Source organism: Pseudophryne corroboree, chromosome 12 (genome assembly GCF_028390025.1).
Source record: "Pseudophryne corroboree isolate aPseCor3 chromosome 12, aPseCor3.hap2, whole genome shotgun sequence".
NCBI classification, from domain to species: Eukaryota; Metazoa; Chordata; class Amphibia; order Anura; family Myobatrachidae; genus Pseudophryne; species Pseudophryne corroboree.
The window spans coordinates 148128628-148154691 of record NC_086455.1 but is presented as its reverse complement, the minus strand read 5'-3'; the positions used below and the strand labels follow the sequence as shown (position 1 = coordinate 148154691).

General features: G+C 44.6%; 1 protein-coding gene across 4 annotated transcripts in view; it reads right to left on the bottom strand.

Moving 5' to 3' along the window:
* Positions 1-6374: 6374 nt before the first annotated feature.
* NOVA1 (NOVA alternative splicing regulator 1) overlaps positions 6375-26064 on the bottom strand; it is a 123163-nt gene continuing 103473 nt past the window's right edge. For 3 of the 4 annotated variants that reach the window (XM_063948159.1, XM_063948162.1, XM_063948160.1), the window contains exons 3-5: positions 15396-15562; positions 13445-13516; positions 6375-10416 (exon numbers count right to left, since the gene is read on the bottom strand). In XM_063948159.1, coding sequence (XP_063804229.1) covers positions 9409-10416; positions 13445-13516; positions 15396-15562 — 1247 coding nt within the window. In that variant the 3' untranslated portion in view covers positions 6375-9408. The remainder of the gene's footprint in view (positions 10417-13444; positions 13517-15395; positions 15563-26064) is intronic. The other variant, XM_063948161.1, reaches the window with a different exon arrangement.

The window sequence follows — 26064 nt, the reverse complement described above, 5'->3', positions numbered from 1 at the left end:
ACAGTTCTGTTGTATTGTTGCTTTATCTTTTATTGGGTTTTTTTGGGGGGGAAGGGGAGTTAGGGTGGGATGGTAGAGCGTGTCTTACCAACCGTGATTAGAAGGGCTCCAGAATTGTTTAATCTCTGAATGACAAAGTAGTGAAAGGAAGAGCGAGGGTGTGGAGAGGTAGTAGCAGAGTGAAGTGAAATGGGATCTAAAGGGAAAGTGGATAGTGTAGGATTTCCGGTATCATTCTCAAACACTTTTACAATGGTTGCTGACATGTTTGTGCAATGGGCCTAAAACACATAGTTCACTTGTATGTTACATGTAGCCAATCCCAGGAAATCTGCAGCTCATTGCTTAAAGGTACTATATACATTACATGGCTACTGATGGCGGAATTATGCCCTGCCCAAGACTGAGGTAGCAATAGAACCTTGCTTTGAAACTGTGGCTCATAATTATATATGTACAGTTCACAAGAAATCTGCATCCCATTTCTCATTAACCTTATACAGCTAACCTGTGTGCAAACCTGATCTATAAAGGTACTGGATCAAAAAATAATGAAATATAAAAATCTTTCTTTTAAATAAGGGTGTAGCTTTCAGTTATGGTATAAATACAAGTACTATGCGTTCCATTCAACAAAACCTGAGGAAGAATTAACATGGAACACCGTTGGGACTGGTTTGGTCAGTGTCACGCTACCTATGGATGATCCTGACTAAATGAGTCTTCTAATTCTCTGTATAACCCTTCCAGAATGTTCCGTAATTTATGCACATGCTCCAACACTGCTGCCACTGAAGTCTGGACTCACAGGAAAACTAGAACCTATTGGAGTAAAAGATTTGTGTGCGTGATGGGCTGTCACCATTGGATATTAGGAGACTTTGTTTCTATCACCCAGGTGTCGGGATTCTGTCGCCAGTCTTCTGACCGCCAGGATTCCGACCGTCAGGATGCTAACTACATCCCCTACGTTCTCCTGACAATTCCAAATCCCTGAATGCTATATTTTATGAGACAAATGTGTGTCTGAAAACTCCCTGGCAAGGATTAAGCTAGACTGAGAGACAATGTGAGCATCAATGTGTTATCTGTGGCTATTTTATTCTGCAGAATCTAGTCTACTGCCTTGCCAACTTTAGTGCCATATGCAGTGGGGTCTCCAGCGCTGAAGCAGTTAAGGTTGGAGAAGAGATTGTGCAGCACAGAACCCATTCAATCACAGCAAAGTAAATGAAATATTGATTGAAAGTGTCCCTGAAAAGAGAAAGCCATTAAGGAGGCACAGGAGTCGAGGCGTACTTCATCCTCTGAGTTCCCTCCCCCCCACCTTCAACAAAGCATGAAAATTAAGTGTATTATTCCCGGGAGTTAGGCCTTTGTCCCTGAGCAGATACTGCTGGTGAGGACAGAGATAATGCTTCTGCAAGCTAAACCCCTTGAGTCAGCTAGAGCTGACTTCCATGCAGTTGTGATGACAATGGCAAAGCTGAAGAATTATTTTAATTGTTTTGATGGCTACAATTTGGTAACTAAATCTGCAAACCTTAAAAGTTGGCATTGGTGCCAGAACCCCTTAAAGACTTGTCTGTACCTTTTACTTAGAATAATTTTGGGTGCTTTGAATGTGAGCTTGGTGTCCTAGAAGTAGTCCCTGAGAGTAAGCACAATGGTGGTGCTTATTACAGAATTGCACTGAAAAGACAAGGGGGGATATTTACTAAAGCTTCTAAAAGTGAAAAGCGAGCTGTTGCTTATAGCAACCAATCGGGTGTAGTATGGTATGCCGGCGACCAGCATACCGGCGCCGGGAGCCCGACCGCCGGCATACCGACAGTGTGGCGAGCGCAAATTAGCCCCTTGCGGGCACGGTGGCGGGTCGTGGACTCCCACGAGGGAGAATAAGTGTCGGTATGCCGGCTGTCGGGATTCCGGCGCCGGTATACTGTGCGCCGGGATCACGACAGCCGGCATACTGAAGACCACCCCAACCAATCATATTCCATTATTTTCTAGGATGTAATAGAGAAATGATAGCCTGATTCGGATTGGCTGCTATGGGCAACACCCAAACCTAGTTGTCCCAAGGAGTTTACAGTACCTAGGAGTGTGCCTAGAATATAATTAACACTTTACAAGAAGCTCTGTTATATAATGGCTACAGTATGCTCTAACATACTAATTACTTTAAGCTGCGTATGTACTATTTCCATGGTTAAATGCCCCATCATCTGCGTGTACATCATAGCTAGCTGTAATGTACAGCAATATATAACTAGTGGGGCCCGTATTATCTACAACAGAACCTTTCTGAAAGATGTAGAATATACTAAGAAGCTAATTCCGACTCATTTCAACGTCTCTGTGTTATTTCATCTGAAGCCCTGACTCCCCAATCTGACCTTGATTGCTAGTTTAATAGATGTTACTTTTCCTTGGTAGCGCTGAAAAGATGGTCAGGCTATATTTACAGTCTGTGAGGCCCCAAGTTTATTGTGAATGAATAAACTCTAAATGAGTATCTGTGGCTCACACACCACTGTAATGAGCAATCTCCGCTACGCTTTTGAATAGATAAATTGGCAGTTGGCATCAACTAAGGGGAACAAATGAAGAAATAGAAAAACATCAAGAATTCTTTCATCTGATGTCCCCTAAATAGTGCAATCCTAAGCATGTAGTTAATTTGCCGGAATCCCGACTGCTGACAGTACCGACAGCCGGAATCTCGGCTTACAGGGGCTATTCCCACTCTTGGGTGTCCACCGCACCCATAGAGTAGGGGACAGAACCTTTGGCGAGTGCATTTCCGCTAAGGGTTGCTTGGCAAGTACAGCGTTGGATGCATCCTATTAATTATTGACAACCTCATTGTAATAGGTAAAAGGTGGCCGCCATGTTTCTACTGTTCTTAGTGGCTTAAACAGTAAATGGTACTTTTGCAAACCACTGATTTTCAGCAGTTTTGCAGCACTTTTTAAAGTGGCGTTATAGTTTAAATCAGAATGCACCATTTAACCCCCTAATGTTCATTTTTGCATAAACAGGGAAAATTAATTATTCTGTGATTGTATTGCTTTCATGTTGTGAAGCAAATACACACATAAAAACTGGGCTGCAATTGTGACAGTTAACTAATACAGAGCAGATGAAATGCAAGGTGTATAGGTGGTCATTCCGAGTTGATCGCTCGCTAGCAGTTTTTAGCAGCCGTGCAAACGCATTGTCGCCGCCCACCGGGGAGTGTATTTTCGCTTTGCAGAAGTGCGAACGCTTGTGCAGCAGAGCGCCTGCAAAAACATTTTGTGCAAAACAAGACCAGCCCTGAACTTACTCTTCGTGTGCGTTGATTCTAACGATGGAGGGTTGGCTTTTGACGTCACACACCCGCCCAGCGTTCGCACTGCCACGCCTGCGTTTTCCCTGGCACGCCTGCGTTTTTTAAGCACTCCGTGAAAACGGTCAGTTGAAACCCAGAAACGCCCCTTTCCTGTCAATCTTCTTGCGGCCACCAGTGCGACTAAAAGCTTCGCTAGAACCTGTGCAAAACCACAAAGAACTTTGTACCCGTACGTCGCGCGTGCGCATTGCGGTGCATACGCATGCGCAGAAATGCCGATTTTTAGCCTTATCGCTGCGAACAACGGCAGCTAGCGATCAACTCGGAATGACCACCCTAGACTCTGTAAAGTGTGTGGTAGAGACTGTCTAGTCTCATGCAATGAGTAGCCCATACAGTATTTTAAGATGTGATTCTTCTACACAAAAGACATTTCAGTCCTAGTTTGGCCTCAATGTCCTTTTTTTCTTAACTAAGTGAAATCTTTTCATCTCTCAGTGGCTGACATTAAACATTATAACTTCTTAAGCTTTGTGTATCACAGTATAACTGAAGTCTTTCACACACTGCAAGTACTATATAATATCAATGCATGTGAAACCCAGCCAAAGCAAACCAACACTGGGCTCTTCTAAACTGCAGGAGCTTGTAACTGAGGTCTTCTATTATCAGATAAGAGGTCGGAGCTGCTGAATGCATTTATTCCTTGTCAATCATGGTCTGAAATTACCATTAGCATTTAAATTCCCCTGTTTTGCAAAGGATGAATTGAGCATTCCGGGGGAACAGCTGAGCGGGCTGGCAGGGTCTCTGTATCCATGGCAATGCCGAGCCAGTCCCAATGGTCTATGTAAGGGAAATCATGCTTGGACATAATTAGATTGTGTCAAGGCATAATTGAGTGACTGGTTTACACCACAACTGTGAGCTACAGAACAGAACAACTGAACTACAGGGGTGGGGAATAAGTAATAGGGACTCATATCAACTTACTGTGACTTTTATTTATGTGTTGAAACCACCAATTACGGCCCTACGGCATGGTAACTCCCCACTGAATTTGTAAGCCTGACCCAAGATTATTTTAAAGCCCGCTGGGCTACGGAAGGCTTTTTCCAAACAAATATCTACTTCTTATTAATAAAAAGTTGCAAGATCTGGTCTGCTCACATCTACAGATAGATCCACAGTTATCTTGGCCTCTTTGCTGCGCCTAGGCACACCATGTTTTATTAACATAAATCCTTCATCTATTGTTCTCAGCTGCAATACAATACAGAGAACAATACAGCAGGGGATTAAGTCCGATTGCCCGGTCTCAGTTAATCCTATTAAAGGACAAGATAAATGTGGACCCATCTGTATATACTCAAGTGCAACTACTTTAAGATATCAAAACGCCAAAGGATTCACTTGAGAGTATGTGAAAGGGGGACGGTGCTGCTTTGAATCCCTTCCTTGTACTACAGTGCTAAGGGATGAAGGGGTAAGACTGTACAGGAGGTGCTGGGTGCAGGAGAATCTATGAGTGAAGCTTGAGTTAATGGTGATGCTGTAGAGAAGCACATTGTCAAGACATGAATGGGTCGGCATTCTTTTACAAGACAAAAGCAGCTTCCTGTGTTGTTCTCCGCTTCAAGACGTGCTGCTGGTTATGATTTCGAAATGACAGGCAAAGAAATCTTTCTTTGTGAACCACCCCCCTTGTGGTGAAGTTACAATCGTGGTTCCTTTCCGTCAGATTTTCTAGACTGAGGAAGGAAATGGATCCATTGGAAATACCCATGAGCTATACATAACAAAAAAATGGACATTTAACCCTCTCACTGCAGAAGAGGGGCTACAATGAAATGCCTTGGAGACCATCCTGCGTCAGAGATTAACGTACTGTTGACATGTTGCACACCTTTTAGAATGGCGAGAAGGCACCTAAACAATACCAGACAGCTGCTCCGGAATAACCGTTTCTGAAATTGATCACGTCACCAGTTATTCATTACGTCTTGGCGGCACGTGAAATGGGCAACGCATTTAGGTCACATGCTTTAACGACTTTACAGAGAGCAGTACATTTTGCAGCTTCTCTATTGGTGAAATCTATAATTCTGGATGTTTTTCCGCTATATCCAGGACTGGTGCGACTTGTAAGTCAAGTTTTGCAGAAAAGGCCACAACAGGTCTTGGTAATAAAATCTGTTCAAATAATAGTCTAGTATGAGGTATATGCCTTGTATTTGTAAGTCTGCTACTGTGAAAGTAAAGTGCCTTGTTGCCAGGTATGGTTTACAACATGCTAACAGCGATGGCTATAGGAGAATCCATGTAACAGGCTGGAAGGACGCCCAACTCTTGCCACACACAGTCTGAACCAGAGGGTGCAGAGATCTTACACTGTGAATGGAATGTATGATTCCCAGAGATTGTTGGAATAGAAAGATATGACAAAGGGTCTGAACATTTTCCCCCAAGATTCATATAAACAGGTCCCTAAGAAGCCATCTATCTGCTTCTCACAGCCCTTGGTCTCTTAAAGTCTGAAGCAGCGTTTCCTATTGTGTGATCAAATTGCTTTGCTGCCTTTTATTGCAAAATGAATATGCTGCAATGTGCATGGGTTCTGCGAACTCTGCTAGCTTCAGAGGCTTTTCTCTGTAGAGAATATATAATATCGATATTGAGGCGAGTAACCACCCTTTGACGGTTGTATGTTGTGTCCTGCCACTGCCCTCCACACAGTTAACCAGAAGCAGAGCGTTTTAATGCTGGGTGCCACTTACAACACGCCATAAGAGGGTGATGGCTGGGATCAAGGTAGCATCCGGTAAGTGTAGCAAATCTCTCTAATGCAGCATGTTCATTTTAAGGAGGAAATCTGAGCATGGAAAGCTGATGACCTGCAGCTCTGTGTTGGTGCACCTGCTAAAACCAGGACAGTGGGGAAAATAAATCTGATAGGTATTATTCACTGTTAATGTATTATAAATGAATTGAAACTAGTGACATGCAAGGAAAATAATGAGACGGGAGACAGTGATGGTACATGATGAACAAAGCACATTTATAATGATATGAGTAAATATATTCGCATCATCGGCTAACCACTAGTTACACTGTATTGTCATAAAAACTTACAGAGCTACAGAGACTATTAACGATAAATAACCATTACCAATTAAAACACAGTTGTACGACAGCTTTGCTCTTTCCATTTTAAAAACAAGCAATATCATTCCTTTTTTTTTTTAATATATATCAGTTTTCTCTTTTTGAAAATGTTTTTTTTTCTTTCTGTAATCAAAGAGAAAGTGAAAATGGAAAGAAAGAAAGAAAGAAGAAAGGAAAAAAGAAAGAAATTGACTTGATCATCAGATTGGAATGGCTAGATTCCCCCCAAACCTGAGGAGCCTGCAACACATCACGTGGCTTTGCTCAACAGTGCGTCATAGGCCTCTCGAAAATTGGGGAGCGGGTGGACTAATAAAAGTGAACAGAAACTGCACAGGAGTAAGGCAGGAAGGTTGTGGGTAAAGGAACTGACGGGAAGGATGTTTTAAATCAATACTCCATAATTATATTATATAACATGGTGATGAAGGTATTATATATATATAAAAAAAAATGTTAAGTTCAATGAACAACAAAAAAAAAAGTTAAACAAAAAATAAACAAAAAAAAAAGAAGAAGATCACAGTTCAGAAAGAGAGATGCTGGGCGAGAAACCACACGAGAGGACATCACAATCATTGTTCAGTTATCGGTTGCACAGGAGGAGCAGCGGAAAATGTCACTGAGTTGGTTATGATGGACGTTATCAATGGGTTGAAGTTAAGATGGAAGGAAAACTGTTGTTTGGGAATTTCTCAGCCTGATGATCCAGAGGTAGCCAGCATTTTAGTTTTTTTTTTTTAGTATTATTATTTACTATTTTTAATTACTTTCTTGTCCATTGATTTTTATTTTTATTTTTTTTGTGTTTTTTTTTTTTTACGACTGCATGCATAGCATGAGAAGATGCTGGGTTTATGAACAGCCACATTTTCAGCGGCTTGAGGTGGCCCAAATGCAGAGGTTAAACAGAATGATCTGGCTAAGTTGGCACTCAGAAACATGGAGGAGGAGGTGACAAGTTGGAGAACAAAAAGGCTTATTCTAAAAAAATAAAATAAAATGGCCCTTGGAGGAACCTGCGCTTGCGACAGGTAGACACACGCCGGAAATGAACACTACCTCAGCTAAACAAGCATGCAGGGAAGTACTGACTGAAGCCGACATAAAGATGCCCCACGGAAAAAGAACATGCAGCTAAACGTCTATCGGAGCCTGCAGTGGCTGACTGAGCCTTGCCCCGGAGAGATCAAAACAGCTAAAAATCACAGATACTGTTCACAGTAAAATCTACATTGACAACACTAAGAGATTGCTAGTGTTAAAATTATACACAATCAGAAGCGTTTTAAAAGGCAACGCCCTCACTAAGTCGTTGCAGATAATGAAACCTCATCAGCTAACAGTTGGCACTTTCATTGGTTGCGTGCGTGTGTGCTTTGGCTCAGAAAATGTCCAATACACACACAGCACAACACTAAGTCTAAAACGGGGAGGATGTCAATGGATCAACTGGTGCTTGGCTGGCCAGGCACGGAGGGGTCTACTTAAAACCCCAGTACTATGAACCCCAAATGAAAATCATTAACATTAATTAAAAGCGGTAACTAACAGTTTTGGTTATATCTTACGTTGGAGAAAAATCAAAGCTAGAGGTCGTTTGACAGAGAGGAATGCCTTTTCCGAATAACAATTTAGCTGCCACAGGCCCACACAATAGCAATGAATAGGTTAACTAGAACTGCCATTGTGAAATGTTGCTGAACGTATGACATCGGTTGTCTCTCCAGAGTACGATTGGAAACAAGGTCATCTAGGGGAGGAAAAAAGCATGGGTGATTTATAAAGCAATTAAAACAAGATGGGGGTGAGAGACTGGGGATTTAAAGGATTTCAGCATGAAGGGGGCGGGAGGGAAACCCAATGAAGGAAGAAAACAGACACAGCTCTTGTAAAAACCGAACTTCACCCGTCAGAAGAGGTAAATCTGATGGGATCCATGAGCCATAAATGATAGAAATGTAGCCTGGCCAGCCGGAATATTCACCGTCATACAGGTTGTTATGAAGACACTGATCTGTAAACTTACCAAAAAAGGTTATTTTTTTTTCCACAGTTTTAACCATTTTTAATATATATTTTACAGTGCTTTTTTTTGCAACTATATTGCTTTTAGATAATATATATATATATATCTATCTTTTTTGTTTTAATTTAAAACTATTTTTTTTTCTTTTTTTTTATTCCAAAACATTGTTTCCCTCATACGCTGCCACCCCAGGGCAGGAAGCATGAGTGAAGTTGGACAGTGCTTTTGATATTCCTTACTCCCTTTTGTTTTATAGGTAACTTACCCACCCAAACCCCCTGCTGTTTTCCAGCAAAACAGTAGTTCAGTTACAGCGTCACTTAGGACTAATACTGATTACTATGCGGTTCTGAGGGGACCAGCAACACCTGACACTGCAGTGCATTACCGGGCTCGTCAGGCCTCACAGAGTTTAAAACCTATGCGTCACTTCATGTTTACATTCAGTTCATTTTCGACTACAACAATGCTGGTAAAATGGCAGGCTTCAAAAAACTTTTACTTTTTGACGCGTAAACAATAAACCTCAACGAGAGAGAGAGAGAGAGAGATAATCTGTCAAAATCCTTCAAATTAAAAAATAAAATAAAAAAAACACTAAAAAATTCCCTCTCTAAAACATCCGCAGAACATGTATTATTTACAGATGCGCTTTGTCAACACTGTTGCGTTCATTTGCATAATTATATATTAATAACCCGACGCGCACTTCCCCCGCCTATAACAAAAAACGGAAACAAAAAACAAAAATTCTAATAAAAAATAAAATATAAATCGCTTCTGCAAAATACAGTACATCCATGAAAAGAAGAAGGGGTAAGGGGGGGGGGGGAACAATTAAGTTAACAACCAGGGAAGGGAAGGACGGGGAGGGCATTTAACCCACTTTCTGTGGGTTGGCCGCTCGAACACCTTGCTCATAAGTGACTCGTTGCGTGATTAGATATTGGGCAGCTTGCGTGGCGGCTGGTGTGCCTGTTATGGTTACCTTACGGTTTCTGGTGCCGGGGACAAACTCCCCTTTTTTGGAGATCTGTATCCTGGCGCCAGTCAACTCCTGATACTCCACCAATGTCTTGCCACCTTTGCCAAGAATGGCACCTACCAGGTTTTCTGGCACAGCAATTTCTACTACGTCCTTCGAGCCGTCCGTTGACTTCTCAGTGCCCAAAATGGCACTAGCAGCTAGAGGGGATGCAGCCCCAAAATATCCGTTGGTAGCTGCGGTGGCAGCAGCTAGGCTGCCTAGTGCAAACGTTCCAGCCGCTGCCCCTGCATTGCCACCACCGCCACTTGCTTCACTGGCGTATGTAGCCAGCAGGTTTGCTGCTGCAGCTGCGGCTGGGTTAGCGCTTGCAGCAGCAGCTGCTAGTGCTCCAGTGGCTGCTGCTTGACTCAGTCCCAAACCTAGAGTATTGAGGTTGTAGCCATAACTGGCAAGGGTGTTAAGAGCTGATGTAATAGCGACCAAATCATTGCCAGTGAAACCGGAGAGGACAGTAGGGAAAGCTGCCACCCCGGCAAGATTGGCATGTCCCAGAAGCCCTGCTGCAGCAGCAGCGGTAGGCAGAACTTCAGCAGTGTTGGCATAAGGGGATCCTGTGGGATTGGAGTTAGCTACAGGTCCGGTGACATTGGCATAGCTGATGTTCAAACAGCTACCACTCTGTGGGTCCTCTTGGATCTTCTGCACTATCAACTCTACTGCTTTGCGGTTTTGCTCTGGCTCCCCACTTACAGTCACCACTCGTTCCTGTAGATTAATGCCATCTGGTTTCTGGGAAAGCTGCACCCATGCACCAGACTGTTCCATTACTGCCTTCACAGTAGCACCTCCCTTCCCGATGATCAGTCCTGCAGTGCTGTTGGGGACGATGATCTTCACCTGAGGTTAGAAAAAGAAGAAGAAGAAGCCAAGGGGGGAAAAAAAAGACAGGTGGAAATCACATGAATTATAAATCAAGAATGGAGCTTAATGTGTTTATCTTTGATGGCGGACAATATCTAAACACGCATATCATTACAGGCAGAGTTTTAATACTGATAATTTATTTTACTAAGAAATACTGTTAAAAGGCATAATTTAAGGTTAGAGGTAGAAAAGCTGTGTCCTTCAAGCTCCTGTGGAGTAAGAAACTCAGCTTGCTGAGACTGGTAGTTCTACAACATCTGGATAGTCACAAGTTACCCAATTTGATTTTTGATGCGTCTTTCATAATTTGACCAAAACTAATCTTTACAATGATAGGATTAAAATATATTGTATGTTGTTAATCTCAGTCATTTTACATATACATTGTTCTTATTCTAATTCTGACAAGGTTTCTTAGCTAAAAACCTAGCAGTTATCACTGTGTGGCTTGGAGAAAACACCACAGTAAGTACAAGGTATCCAGCTAATCTTTCATTTCTCATATTGTGCTGCAATGGAGACAGATGTACATTTATGGAAAGGGTTAAAGGCCGAGCACTGCCCTGGTGGGGAACAAAAGGCAGCAAGAACTCCCGACAGGCGCTGCAGGCAGGAGAACACCCGTAAATTATGAAATCGCCGGCAGGACCAAAGAGCGCAGAGTGTAATTGACTGTAATGAAACATTGTAATTTAATGATTGATCTCATTAGCTCTGCCTGGTTATCAGTTGTGACCTCTGCATTGAGTGGGTGCTGCAACAGAACTTTTATAGCATGTAATGCTCATAAACAGACTGGAGACCCTGCAGTGCTGGATACTGTGAATCACTCTGTGCTGGCAAAAATGGCTGCTATTGGAGACGCAATGCACCGATAATTGGCACATTATGCATGTGCAGGACCCATACTGTGCATGTGCAGTAATGGACCTGCGTTGTTGCACATTATACCTGCGTTGTCGCACATGGACCTGCATTGTTGCACATTGTCGCCAAGTGATTGACAGCCTGCAGCCCTTTGGGGGGCGGTGATGGCAGCCTTTTTGAGTGCCAAGGAGAGAATCTCAGTCGGTACTCTTGGACAGAACTGCGGCAGCCAGGCTGCGTAACCTCACGGGTCACTCAGCCGGCCGATGGTGTTGCAGATGCGGCAGGCATCGACTTATACCTTCCTAGTAAGTAACAACGAAGCTCAGTACAACTACATCTGAATCAGGCCCATGTATAGGCAGTTTGGTGACCTTATCTAAAATGTAAGGAAATTGGACTTCCTGAAATCCTGGCCGACTGTAATTCACCAGTGATTCTCAGCTACATCAACTGGGACCCATTACCTGGACTCAGCTATTGGATCTATCGGGCTTGGTCACACGCGTCTGGCCATTTATGGGAAACTTTACAATGGATTGCTGAATCTGCTGGTTTAAAAGTTAATGTGACTATGTTTTAATTGATAAAATGTTATTGAATAACTCTCTTCTATGTATTTGTCTCAACTTTTAAAAATATTAAAAAGAACGAGTTGCAATTCGTCTAATATAAATAAACAAAACTTGATAAAAGAAAACATATCCTACATCTACGCAAAAGATAGTGAAATTAATGGATCACAACAATAAATGGTAGTTCTGGTGTGTATAATAAATTGTCATTCCTAAGCACTTGTGAGGACAAACGAATGTCCCTACATTAAAACCGCTATCTCTTCTTGGCACTAATCTAATACTCAAAAAGGGCCATGTTACGTTCCATTATTCTTATTCTGACATCCCACATATATCTGTTCCTAGAAGTGTTTCTAGAATAATAATACATAGTGACTGCATCACTGGCTCTCACATTGGCCTACTGTCTCCACATCTGCCTGAGCTGACGCTAGGTACTCGTACGGCCCTATTCTGAATGCTCAGATTACATTGGCCAGATTGCACTTGATTTTTCCAACTGCACTCGCTCTATGTTTTTCACTGTATTCTGAATTTAGGGCCTAATTTGGTCCTGATAGCAGCAGTAAAATTGTTCTCTAATGGGCAAAACCATGTGCACTGCAGGGGGGGGGAGATATAACATGTGCAGAGAGGGTTAGATTTGGGTGGGTTATATTGTTTCTGTGCAGGGTAAATACTGGCTGCTTTATTTTTACACTGCAATTTAGATTTCAATTTGAACACGCCCCATCCAAATCTAACTCTCTCTGCACATGTTATATCTGCCCCACCTGCTGTTTGTCGCAGCCGAGCGAACGGGTCTCTACTGCGCATGCCAGACGGCCGAAGGCCGTAGCAGGGCTGCGATCGCCTCCACCTGATTGACAGGCAAATGCGGTCGCTGGGTGGGAGGGGGCGGAACGGCGGCGTTTGGCCGCCGTTTCATGGGAGCAGTCCGGCCGCCGTTGCACGCAGCCGCTGCAGGATCGGGGAGTGATAAGTAGCTCCCGGCCAGCACGCTAAAGCTGCGCTGGTCGGGAGCTACTCTTGAAGTGCAAAGGCATCGCCGCCGTGCAATGCCTTTGCACTTCTGCGGGGGGGGGGGGGGCGGCACTGACATCCGGGGCGGACTAGCCCTGTGCTAGGCGTCCCCCCGCATGTCAGTGTGAATGATCGTAGCTGTGCTAAATATTTAGCACAGCTACGATCAACTCGGAATGACCCCCATCGTTTTGCCCATTAGAGAACAATTTTGCTGCTGCGATCAGGTCTGAATTAGGCCCTTAGCCTCGTTCTATCACAGATCATGAGAACCTGTGCTACAATGTGTATATGGAAAACAATAGCAAAACACTAGTAAAGTGCTCAGCATCAAAAGGCCAATTTACTGCCAGTGCTGTCACTATTCCCCCTAAATGAATTGCTAACTTTCACTATAGACCCCATCTGCTGTAAATGTAATTTAGCGATCGGCTACAGGGGCCTCTGTCCCCTTCCCCATGACGATGATCCTTGGTGGATGGCACTGCCCTGCTCTACGTGAGTAACATGGTATATGGAGAATGGTACTGTACCTGGCTGGCTCTGGAGATGGTCATGGGGTCGGATGGAGAGGACTTGGTGGCTGGTGGTAATGATGACAATGTCTGCAGAACAAAGCAGGGTCAGAAGCAGAATTCAGTCAGCTCTAGTAATAAACTTACCCCTTCACTGCCAGCATCAGTCTGTAGGGCAGCAATGCAGTCACAGTTCTGGCTGGCACTGAAGGAGTTAAACAAAAAAAAGGTGGGGGGGGGGGGGGGGGGGGGAGAAAATAAAAAAGGTAAAAAAAAAAAGCATTCCCAGGGAGAGCGAGGGTGAAGAGGAGGATGGATGAGATCGGTTTAGTGATAAAAAAAAGCAATTTTAGCAGGATAGTTAAATAAAAGTAAAAAAAAAGGTTTCACCATATGCCATATATAGAGGGCAAAGCAACCCAGTATCAGGCAGCTATATACGTGAACAGCACTGTCCTTTCTCCGGTAACAGAAACATTTACCCTGGCACAACGCTGGGTGAGAGGAAACATTTACCCTGGCACAACGCTGGGTGACAGGAGGGGCTTTTACACAATAAGGAGACTTGGATCACGTGGGCTAACTCTGTCATACAGTACATTCTAGCTGCGTACACACAGAAGACAATATTACTGACATCTATGATAAGAGATAGAAAAACAGGTTAAGTCAATGCATATTATCGCTGCAGGGGCTATATCTGCATCATAAGAACAAGTGTGTCTGACCTTTTACCCCGTGAGTGTGAGATTGTCAAGAGTCGTTTAAAAACCGTACAAAGATGTATTGGACAGAGCTCACAGCATATTTGTAGTCGCCGCTATAAAACCATGCTATATGTTTCTGCATTTCTAGTTCAGACAAGTATGTTAGTATGTGTATAGATATATATATATAGATATATATATATACTGGCTGCAGTAACAATGCTCCATGGTGGTCAGACTAAACAGCTATGAGCTGTCCAATAACTACAGGGGAATCATGTTAAGAGCAACACACAGCATCATACACTGCAGCAGCTGCCGTAGGGCTGCTTGGGGTAAATGTGTTATAAGCATTATGGTGGTCATTCCGAGTTGTTCGCTCGCTAGTAGTTTTTAGCAGCCGTGCAAACGCTATGCCGCCTCCCACTGGGAGTGTATTTTAGCTTAGCAGAAGTGCGAACGAAAGAATTGCAGAGCGGCTACAAAGTTTTTTTGTGCAGTTTCAGAGTAGCTCAAAACCTACTCAGCGCTTGCGACCACTTCAGACTGTTCAGTTCCTGTTTTGACGTCACAAACACGCCCTGCGTTCGCCCACCCACGCCTGCGTTTTTACTGGCACGCCTGCGTTTTTCCGAACACTCCCTGAAAACGTTCAGTTGACACCCAGAAACGCCCACTTCATGTCAATCACTCTGCGGCCAGCAGTGCGACTGAAATGCTTCGCTAGAACCTGTGCGAAACTACATTGTTCGCTGTGCCTGTACGACGCGCGTGCGCATTGCGCCGCATACGCATGCGCAGAAGTGCCGTTTTTTAGCCTGATCGCTGCGCTGCGAACTAATGCAGCTAGCGATCAACTCGGAATGACCCCCAATGTGAGGTTGCTTTTTGTAAATGTGTGCTTGCACTTAAATAAGTTGGGACTTTTTCATTACTAAGATTGTGGAATTGGGGGAATGAAATGCAAATCTCCATTTCAGTCACTGAGTGACACCAATTTGCCATAGTTAGTAATTATGAATTAATTAATTAAAGAGTAAACAAGCTTTACTGAAAGTTCCTTCAATTTGAAAAATATATTAATTTCAATATACATGTGTATGTGTGACCTGCCTCAAGAGGGTCTGCCGTGTTTCAAGTTTTAATAGAACAATCCTCCCTTCTAAACCAATTCCTAAAAAACACACACGGCTACGCCATGTGTGAGGCCCAGCGACAATAACATTTTATATAGACCTCTGAGGGATCTCCGAGATACATACTTGTTTGATGCGGTCAGGATTGACTGTTGTCTGTGGCTGCAGGATGCTGACTGGCTCCGTCTTGGCCACATTTTGTGGCATTTCTCGAATCTTCTCTGCAATAAACCCATGGACTGCATTAAGGGCCTCTACAGTGCCCTGGATCAGACAGACCCGTTCTGTGGTACCTGTAAAGAAGATTGACGGTATTAATGTTATTCTTGTTTCCCAATCTTGAGAGGAGAGGCAGACATACATCAATACTGCATTGGCAGCAATACCTGTAGGTCCAATGCACTACTAACACACACGTATTTACATAGAAATGTATGAACAGAGCTAATCTGCATTTGTTTATGCTCTATAATGCCTTTACTAGATGTATTAGAAGTTGTCAACTAGTACTACAGTAGTACTGCAGGCAAGTACCCCAGCACCATTAGTGCTGCAGGAAAGTACCCCAGCACCAGTAGTACTGCAGGCAAGCTCCCCAGCACCAGAAATACTGCAGGTAAGTACCACAGCACCAGTAGTACTACAGGTAAGCACCCCAGCACCAGAAATACTGCACGTAAGTACCCCAGCACCAGTAGTACTGCAGGAAAGTACAGCAGCACCAGTAGTACTGCAGGAAAGCACCCCAGCACCAGTAGTACTGCAGGCACGCACCCCTGCACCACTAGTACTGCAGGCAAGTACCCCAGCACCAGTAGTACTGCAGGCAAGTACCCCAGCACCAGTAGTACTGCAGGCAAGTACCCCAGCACCAGTAGTACTGCAGGCAAGTACCCCAGCATCAGTAGTACTGCAGGCAAGTACCCCAGCACCAGTAGTACTGCAGGCAAGTACCCCAGCACCAGTAGTACTGCAGGCAAGTACCCCAGCACCAGTAGTACTGCAGGCAAGTACCCCAGCACCAGTAGTACTGCAGGCAAGCACCCCAGCACCAGTAGTACTGCAGGCAAATACCCCAGCACCAGTAGTACTGCAGGCAAGTACCCCAGCACCAGTAGTACTGCAGGCAAGTACCCCAGCACCAGTAGTACTGCAGGCAAGTACGCCCAGCACCAGTAGTACTGCAAGCAAGCACCCCAGCACCAGTAGTACTGCAGGCAAATACCCCAGCACCAGTAGTACTACAGGCAAGTACCCCAGCACCAGTAGTACTGCAGACAAGTACCCCAGCACCAGCAGTACTGCAGGCAAGCACCACAGCATCAGAAATACTGCAGGCAAGTACCCTAGCACCAGTAGTACTGCAGGCAAGTACCCCAGAACCAGTAGTACTGCAGGCAAGTAACCCAGCACCAGCAGTACTGCAGGCAAGGACGCCAGTACCAGTAGTACTGCAGGCAAGTACCCCAGCACTATCAGTACTGCAGGCAAGGACGCCAGCACCAGTAGTACTGCATGCACGCTCCACAGCACCAGTAGTACTGCAGGCAAGGGTATCCGTTCAGATGGTCGACCATGTTAAGGTCGACAGTCATTAGGTCGACCACTATTGGTCGACATTGACATGGTTGACATGGATGACACATGAAAATGGTCGACACATGAGAGGTCGACACATGAAAAGGTCGACATGAGTTTTTCACATTTTTTTTCTTTTGTGGAACTTTTACATACTTTACGATCCACGTGGACTACGATTGGGAACGGTAATCTGGCGAGCGAAGCGAGCCATGCGAGGGGACACGGTGCACTAATTGGGGTTCCCCGTCACTTTACGCAAAAAAACGACACCAAAAAAAGTAAAAAAACACACACAAAAAAAACCCTGTGTCGACCTTTCCATGTGTCGACCATGTGTCCATGTCAATGTCGACCAATAGTGGTCGACCTAATGACTGTCGACCATAACATGGTCGACCATCCATACCGGAACCGCAGGCAAGTACCCCAGCACCAGCAGTACTGCAGCAAGTAACCTAGCACCAAATGTAGCATTGTATATTTGCAGACACCCATGAGTTCATGCAAATGGCCTACATACTCCTTCCAGGATGCGGGTAATTTACCGGCTGTCAGGATCTGGCATTCAGGATACCGATGCTGGAATCCCGACAGCCGGTGAAATGCCGGCGATCAGAATCCAAGATCGAAGCACGGAATTCCCACTCGGGTGGCGGTTTGACACGGCTTGATGTGTTTTGCTTTTACTGTTTCTTTACAAAGATACATAGTAGAAATAAACATGATACTGTCATACTGCACACGTACAGGACTCTGTATATTCAGTACACTTATATAGACAAAAGCAACTATCTATGAATGGGTAAGAAATAAGTCCATGTTCTATACTGCAATAGAACCGAGTCCTTTATTCTAACACTGTACAGTCACTGAAAATTGGGCTTTGCTGCAATAGTGACTGCTCCTTTACCAAGATATTCCTGTTTGTGTTTTAACCTTGTTTGTATTGTGTTTTGTTGGTTTAAAACTTGTGTCTAAAAAAAAACTAATTGATGAAGGATTATTTCTTTTCTGCATGGAGCTACCTTATGACCCAGAATATCCTCACTGTGAACACTAGAGGGAACACCCGTAATATTATTCTGAGATGCAATTATTCACCTATTATCTGGTACGTGAAATTAGATTGCACATTGATGGTTTCCGCGCTGGTTGAAATACTACACTATGGAGGTCATTTCGAGTTGATCGCTAGCTGAAAATGTTCGCTGTGCGCACGTACTTTCACAACGGCCGATGTAGTTTCACACAAGGTCTAGCGAAGCTTTTCAGTCGCACTGCTGGCGGCAGAGTGATTGACATGAAGTGGGCGTTTCTGGGTGTCAACTGACCGTTTTCAGGGAGTGTTCGAAAAAAACGCAGGCGTGCCAGGAAAAACGCAGGTGTGGCTGGGCGAACGCAGGGCGTGTTTGTGACGTCAAAACAGGAACTGAACAGTCTGAAGTGATTGCAATCGCTGAGTAGGTTTTGAGCTAGTCTAAAACAGCACAAAAAAACTTTGTAGCCGCTCTGCGATCCTTTCGTTCGCACTTCTGCTAAGCTAAAATACACTCCCAGTGGGAGGCGGCATAGCGTTTGCACGGCTGCTAAAAACAGCTAGCGAGCGATCAACTCGGAATGACCCCCAATATTGTTTCTCCTATCCTTGTTCTTGGCTTACTGTATATGAGCATAACTAAGGATTCCGGATACAAGAGGGCAGAGGTCTGGCCCATCCCATGGAAATCAGATGACAGATACACATGCGCCAAGTGTAGAGAACACAGCTGAACTGTGTCATATCACAGGCAATAAAGACAACAAATCTGCCTGATGATATAAACACATGTTAAACCACATTTACGTACAGTATGTAAACCAGGACGGTAAAGTAATGTATAGTACAAGCTGCAAGAGGATCCTGTAAAGGTGGAAAGGGATCCGGTCTGAAGATCGACAGTGTCTAGGTCGACAATGTTTAGGTCGACCACTATAGGTCGACAGTCACTAGGTCGACATGGATGGAAGGTCGACAGGGTTTCTAGGTCGACATGTGCTAGGTCGACAGGTCTAAGGGTCGACATGAGTTTTTCAATTTTTTTTTCTTTTTTCAAATTTTTTCATACTTAATGATCCACGTGGACTACGATTGGAACGGTAAAGTGTGCCGAGCGAAGCGAAGGCACCATGCCCGAAGCATGGCGAGCGAAGCGAGCCATGCGAGGGGACGCGGTGCACTAATCTGGGATCCCGGTCACTCTACGAAGAGAACGACACCAAAAAAAAAAATCCTCATGTCAACCTTTAGACCTGTCGACCTAGCACATGTCGACCTAGAAACCCTGTCGACCTTCCATCCATGTCGACCTAGTGACTGTCGACCTATAGTGGTCGACCTAAACATTGTCGACCTAGACACTGTCGATTTGATGAACCACACTCAGGTGGAAAGGGGCTTTGCCAACCTGACACAATAGAGCAATGATTGCCTATTCTAGTATTTCTCTACAGAGAAGGAATCCACCTAATACCTGTGGAATGGATAGTCTAGATGTTTGTATGTGCTTTGATTTTTCGACAGACAGACAATAAATATCTTTTGCTGGGAAATAGTCTGCGAGTGGAAGAAGAATGATCTGCCTTTATTTTAGTGCTTTTTCGCTGCCATAAAGTGGCACAGCAATTCTCAGCGGTGATCCGCACGCCCGCCTCACTGCCAGAGCTGTGGTTACCACTAGTAATAAAAAATAAAAACCGTAAATCAACAAACTCTGGAAAATTTTGTCATGTTTAAAAGCTTTCAGGCTTCATTAGTGTCTAAAAGAAACAGCAGGGTCCTTCATCATTGTCACGGAGCTGACAGGACAAGAGAGGAATATTATAATGCTGCTGAGAAGTGCTGGCATAAAAGCCCCCAAAAAATAAAATAAATAAGCCTTGATGATAAGTGCCTCTCGGACCACAATATAAATCAGTGCAAAACTCAGCATCTTCTGAAGATTTGCGGCCTTCCCTCTCTGCTGAAATGCCAAGATCACAAATTAAACAAAAACCATACGTAAACCCAGAAGAGGAAGCGCAGCAGAATACAGCTGAGACTGGTCACCTTGCCCTGCAAGACCCTTGTGTGCCCCTCAGCTTCCTAAACAACCCTAACAGTCTGTGTTGAGTTGATGAGTCAAGCTGTTCTCAATTGTATCTTACGCTGTCTGGCTTCTCGCACAGCTTTACCCAACATTACTTTTTATAATGTGTGCCGAGATGCCAGCTTCCCATTTATTGCGCTAAGAAAAGGACTTGAACCGCACGTTCTAATTCCATCCCCAATCAAGAACGCCCCAAGTGATCGCAGCCAAAGCAGCCTCATCCCCCCCACAGCTGCCTAGCCTCAGTACCAGCCCAGTGGGGACTGGCTGAGAGCTGCAGAATGCCTGAGAGCTCTGAGGTGCGAATACTCCGTCTTTATATTTAAATACAAATATAATGAAGTCTTAATGTGTTGCCCCCAATCACTAAAAAGACTATGTGGCTAATTGTAATAATTAGCAAGCAAATGAGATGTGCTAATTGTTCACAGTGGCTAATTGCTGGTGTGTGATTGTCACTGGGTGAAAACTGTATTTTTCATGCACCCCAACCCCCAGACACGTTCTCTGCATGATAAAAAGAATTTCAGGGCAAATCCTCAAAAACAGATCTCGTCAGATCTGATGCTCCGAGTAAATGTCTCTAGATTCTAGATCCAAAATGAGTTCATCTTCAAACCTGTGCTCTATGCAACTTCATTTCACTGCTGTATGCATTAGAAATTTTTTTATATTGAAATAAAAGTTACAGATCTCAGACAACAGCAACAAATCAAACCTCTGTGACAACCTGTGCACTTGTGCCTTGTTTTAATCCCCTCAATGCATATAAATCGTAAGCTGTAGCAAGCAGGGGTCTCCTCCTCTTTCTTATGTTCCTATAATGATTTCATGGTTTGTTTAGTGTGTCATCACCGTGATTGTACTACTGCAGTGCGGCAATATGAAGTGTAACAACAAAGAACAAAAAGGAGATGACAACAAAACCATGTTTACAGATAACTGCAGGAAATATTTGTACATAAATCTCAACCGTTGATGATTCTATAGAGATTATTGTTGTCAGATTTATTGCTCCTCCTTTTACGGGGTATCACCTTCAGGGAACACTGCCAATCAGCCAATGAATGGAGCCACAGTACTGAAGAACGGACTGTTGGACCACACAGACATAAGATACTGTAGTATGACGTGGGCAAGGAAAAGTCCTTTATGTTTAACTGAATCGTATTTATAAGGAACCGTTTATACTTGTAGGTCCATTCTAAAGCCCCATACACACTGAACGAGCCACCACCACGCCGATATTGGCTGCGGCGAGGACCCGGCGGGCTGCCGGCCAACGGCAAGTGCATGCACACTTGCCGATGCCAACGGGGAAGGGTGGCGAGGGGAACGTTAATGAGGACCTCCCTCGTCTGTACATGTTCTGACAAGGGAGGGGGTCATTAACGAAGCGTGGGAGCGCCCATCGTTAACGACATTGAGTGTACACACTAGACAAGATTGTAAAAGATCTCACACAGATTGGCCCTTCTGAGCGATATCTTTAATTCTCTCGTCTAGTGTGTATGGGCCGTAACTGACCTAATGGGCAAATGGTTCTGTTTATTTTTTGTTAAAGGCGACAGAAAACACAACACTAAATATTGCATATGACTCGGGTAAGGCACGTTCGGCACTCCAGCTGCAGTGGAACTACACATCCCAGCATGCCCTGCCACAGTTCTAGTGAGGCATAACAGCAAAACTGCAGCAGTTTGTTGGGATGTGTACTTCCATAGCAGCTGGAGTGCCGCTCATTGGGGGTCATTCTGACCCGTTCGCTCGCTGCGTTTTAACGCAGCAGAGCGAACGGGTCCCTGCTGTGCATGCGCCGGTGCCGTAGTGCGCCGGTGCATGCCAGACGGCCGAAGGCTGTAGCAGGGATGCGATCGCCTCTGCCTAACTGACAGGCAGAGGCGATCGATGGGAGGGAGGGGGCGGAACGGTGGTGTTTGGCCGCCGTTTCGTGGGTTTGGTCCGGCCAACGCAGGTGTGGCCGGACCAAACGGGGGGCGGGCCGCAGCGGCTGCGTCACGTCTCATCACGCAGTGGCTGCGGGACGGGGAGCGATGAGTAGCTCCCGGCCAGCACACTAAAGCTGCGCTGGCCGGGAGCTACTCTTGAAGTGTAAAGGCATCGCCGCTGTGCGATGCCTTTGCACTTCTGCGAGGGGGGTCCGGACTGACATGCGTTCCCCCGCATGTCAGGGAAGAAGATCGTAGCTGTGCTAAATTTAGCACAGCTACGATCAACTGGGAATGACCCCCATTGTCTACCCCTGATAAAACTGATACATTTAATGCCTGTCTTGGCCAATATGACGAGGTTCAAAATACATCCGGCATGTTCTTTAAAAACAAACGTCCTTGAAGGACTGATGAGACCATTTGGAAGATATTATCGTTTTAAAAGTGACGCAAACTAAGATAAACAAAAAACAAAACTGTATGAAAATAGTTTCCTTTACCAGAGGAAATACTTCCCTCCTACTGTATATCTTATAGAGCAGAGGTCTTTTTAAAATCATCTCTGTAAAGGTTTCTATTATCAAAGTGATCTGTGCTTTCAATGAAATTAGCTTTGTGGCCAAACCGTTCAGCACTTGGAAGCATTTAATATTCTTTATCTTTATAGCTATGCCTGTGGTAGGAGCAGATGTGCCTTCACAATATTTTACATGCCAGACCAAGGAAATAACCTGCGCTCTGCAAACTTGTTTTCAAAAGCTCAATTCAGACGTCATTTTTAAATATATTATTTGTTTCATCTGAGTTCATTGTTCAAGTATTGAGTGAATAGTGGGTACGATTCATGTTTGCAAGGAAACGTCTGTGCAAATCCGGCTAATTCAAATTCTAATGCAGCAGGAGGCGTGTGTAGCAGAAAGACGCAGCCTGTTTGTATTAGCCAGGATCCGAGCGCTGCGTCTGAGGGCGCATCCTCGGATCACTGTCGCAACAACCGGTGAAGCTTACTCAGCCTGGTTTTAGGATCCAGATACCGGGGTCTAAGAAGTGTGTGTCCGACGACACTGATCCTGTACCCGTCACGCCCCAGCTCTGCGGAATGTCAATCATACTGCGGCTGACGGGGGCTTCGTGTGACATCATAAGACCTGTACTGCACACGCGTCTTGTGCCTGTGCAGACCCCCAAACGACGAATTTGTACTCAAATCATTAGGTTTGTGTACAAATATGAATCATTGGGGGTAATTCCGAGTTGATCGCAGCATCAAATTTGTTAGCAGTTGGGCAAAACCATGTGCACTGCAGGGGGGGGGGGGCAGATATAACATTTGCAGAGAGAGTTAGATTTGGGTGGTGTGCGTTCAAACTGAAATCTAAATTGCAGTGTAAAAATAAAGCAGCCAGTATTTACCCTGCACAGAAACAAAATAACCCACCCAAATCTAACTCTCTCTGCACATGTTATATCTGCCTCCCCTGCAGTGCACATGGTTTTACCCAACTGCTAACAAATTTGATGCTGCGATCAACTCGGAATTACCCCCATTGTGCGATGCAGTTAGGGATTCTGTTACTTTCAGATCCCTGTATGTTGGCAGTGTAACGTGTACATAAAATAATAATTCTTGCATGAACTGATGGAATTTTCTGGCTATAAACTGAATATTGCAGTCATTTTGAGGAGTAAGCACGTATGGGCACGGGTGATGGGGGTAATTCCAAGTTGATCGCAGCAGGATTTTTGTTAGCAATTGGGCAAAACCATGTGCACTGCAGGGGAGGCAGATATAACATGTGCAGTGGGTTGATTCTCTATCGGAGTGGGAGAAGGGACCTTCTGACGTATCTATTGGAGGAGACACGTCACCAGGGGGAGGAGCTACGGGCGAACAAGGTACCCGAAAAGTACCCTCGCCACGCTTCGGGCTCGGTGGCTCGCTCCGCTCACCACCTGATTACTAAAGGTAATAGTTGGTGGCGTGGATAGTAGAGGAACTATCCCGCTGGCCTTGCTCCCCCCCCTTGTGTTGTGACTCCTCCCCCAGACGGAAAAGGTCCCTTAGCCCACTTGATTCTAGCATCTACCATGTGCAGAGAGAGTTAGATTTGGGTGGGTGTGTTCAATCTGCAATCTAATTTGCAGTGTAAAAATAAAGCAGCCAGTATTTACCCTGCACAGAAATAAAATAACCCACCCAAATCTTACTCTCTCTACACATGTTATATCTGCCTCCCCTGCAGTGCACATGGTTTTGCTCAATTGCTATCAAAAATCCTGCTGCGATCAACTTGGAATTACCCCCGATGAAAGACAATGCTAGTTAAAGTACAGACACACCTTTTCTCTTTAGCAGAGGACTAGAAGCGTATTTATGAATGGATCGCACAGCTCTCCTGCGGTTTAGTGCGTGATGAATTTAAAAATGGAATTGTCATAGAATTCCATTGCATTTTATTCAACATCAATATTGACACAAAGCAAACACTTGTCAGAAAAATGGTATAAGCCCGTCCTCCTACATTATCTTATAGTATCGGCAGCCAACTAATATATAGCAGTATAACTGCTCATACTGGGCTCGATTCAGGGATGTCAGCTGTAAGTTAGTATGCAGAGACTGGGTGAAAATATACAAATATAGCAGCTGCCGGTATTTGTTATGACACACCCACTGAAGGCAACTCAGATCCAACACTTGTGTACGAAGACGCAACCAGCGGACACACATCAGTTGATAAATGACTTTCGAAGCATCCTTTTGGTCACACAGCATGGCCGCAGGAACACACTGGAGCCATTGTAACGGCGTTTGAGTCGCCACTGCCCTATTACCTCCCACAAACGCTTCCCAACTATTAATCACTCTGCAAATAAATCCTCTCTGCGTCTGCGACCTCTGCCGCAAGACCTAAGTGGCACATTCACAGTGAGCAACATTGTGTCTTTCTCTGAATCATGCCACTGGCCGTGCGTACACGCCTTCAGGAGGCTAGCAAGTAATAAACCTAAAATGCTGCTAAATGGAGACTGCCAATACATTTACGTTTCTTTCAGTCTTGAGGAAATGGGTTAATGTGTCATTCTGCAGATGCGCATTATTAAACCCCACAGGTTTAAACCCTTTTCATGCTTTGAGTCCTGCTGCTATAATCTGCCAAATGCCTTGATAATCCCAGATCTAGAGGGGAGTATTATTATTATTTTTTTGCGGGATTAAGCATACACCACCCTTGAATGCTGGGACGTATATTAGAGATGCCACTGTGATACATATTAATAATTTATTACAAATTATTTCTCCACATGCTGTGTATTAAGTTGCTTCAAATGTGGTTAAACTATTATCAGCAAGAGCTGGGGATGCAGAATAATCCAGTGACGTCACCGATAACCTGACTATTGATTCTACCTAAATAATAGTTGCTGCCACCCTGCAATGTACTGTACATATATTGTAGAATGTGGTGGTGACCTATTACTTTACCTATTTACTAACAAAGCACAGATGTCGTGTGATCCTGAGCAAGTCTAATCAAAATAATGTTTCATAAGAACATGTAAAAATGGTGTGCAGGAACTTCTGTACATTCTAAAACATTCTTACCAGCGATTATACAGTAGAGCCAAGAATGTAGGGTGGGATGTACTAAGCGGAAAATGCGGTAAACTCCCTGTTTACCGCATTTTCCTGATGTACTAACCCCCGGCCGGCAGGACAGCGCCGCGGCTGGGTACGCGTACGTCCATAGAAGCCTATGGGCTTCTCTCCGCGGCGCTGTGTGAGGGATCCGATCGGATCCCTCCCAGCATGCCCTGCGGCCGCCCCCGTCACCCTGCGCATGCGCAGACTGACTCCTGGGGCCGAATCCCGGAAGTCAGGCTGCCGCTGCGCATCGCGGAGGACAGCTCTTATCGGAAGAGCTGTCCTCCGCAATACTGATCGCATATGTTAGTACATATGCGATCAGCATCGTGGCGCAGGGCGGCGATGTACATTAGTACATCCCGCCCGTAATGTATTAAACAAATACATTTGTTGGATTTGGTCATTAGAATGTTTTCTATCTAGTAAAAACGTCCCAAACGGCACAAATACACATTTTTATATTTATGTTTGGTTTGGTTCTATTTGTA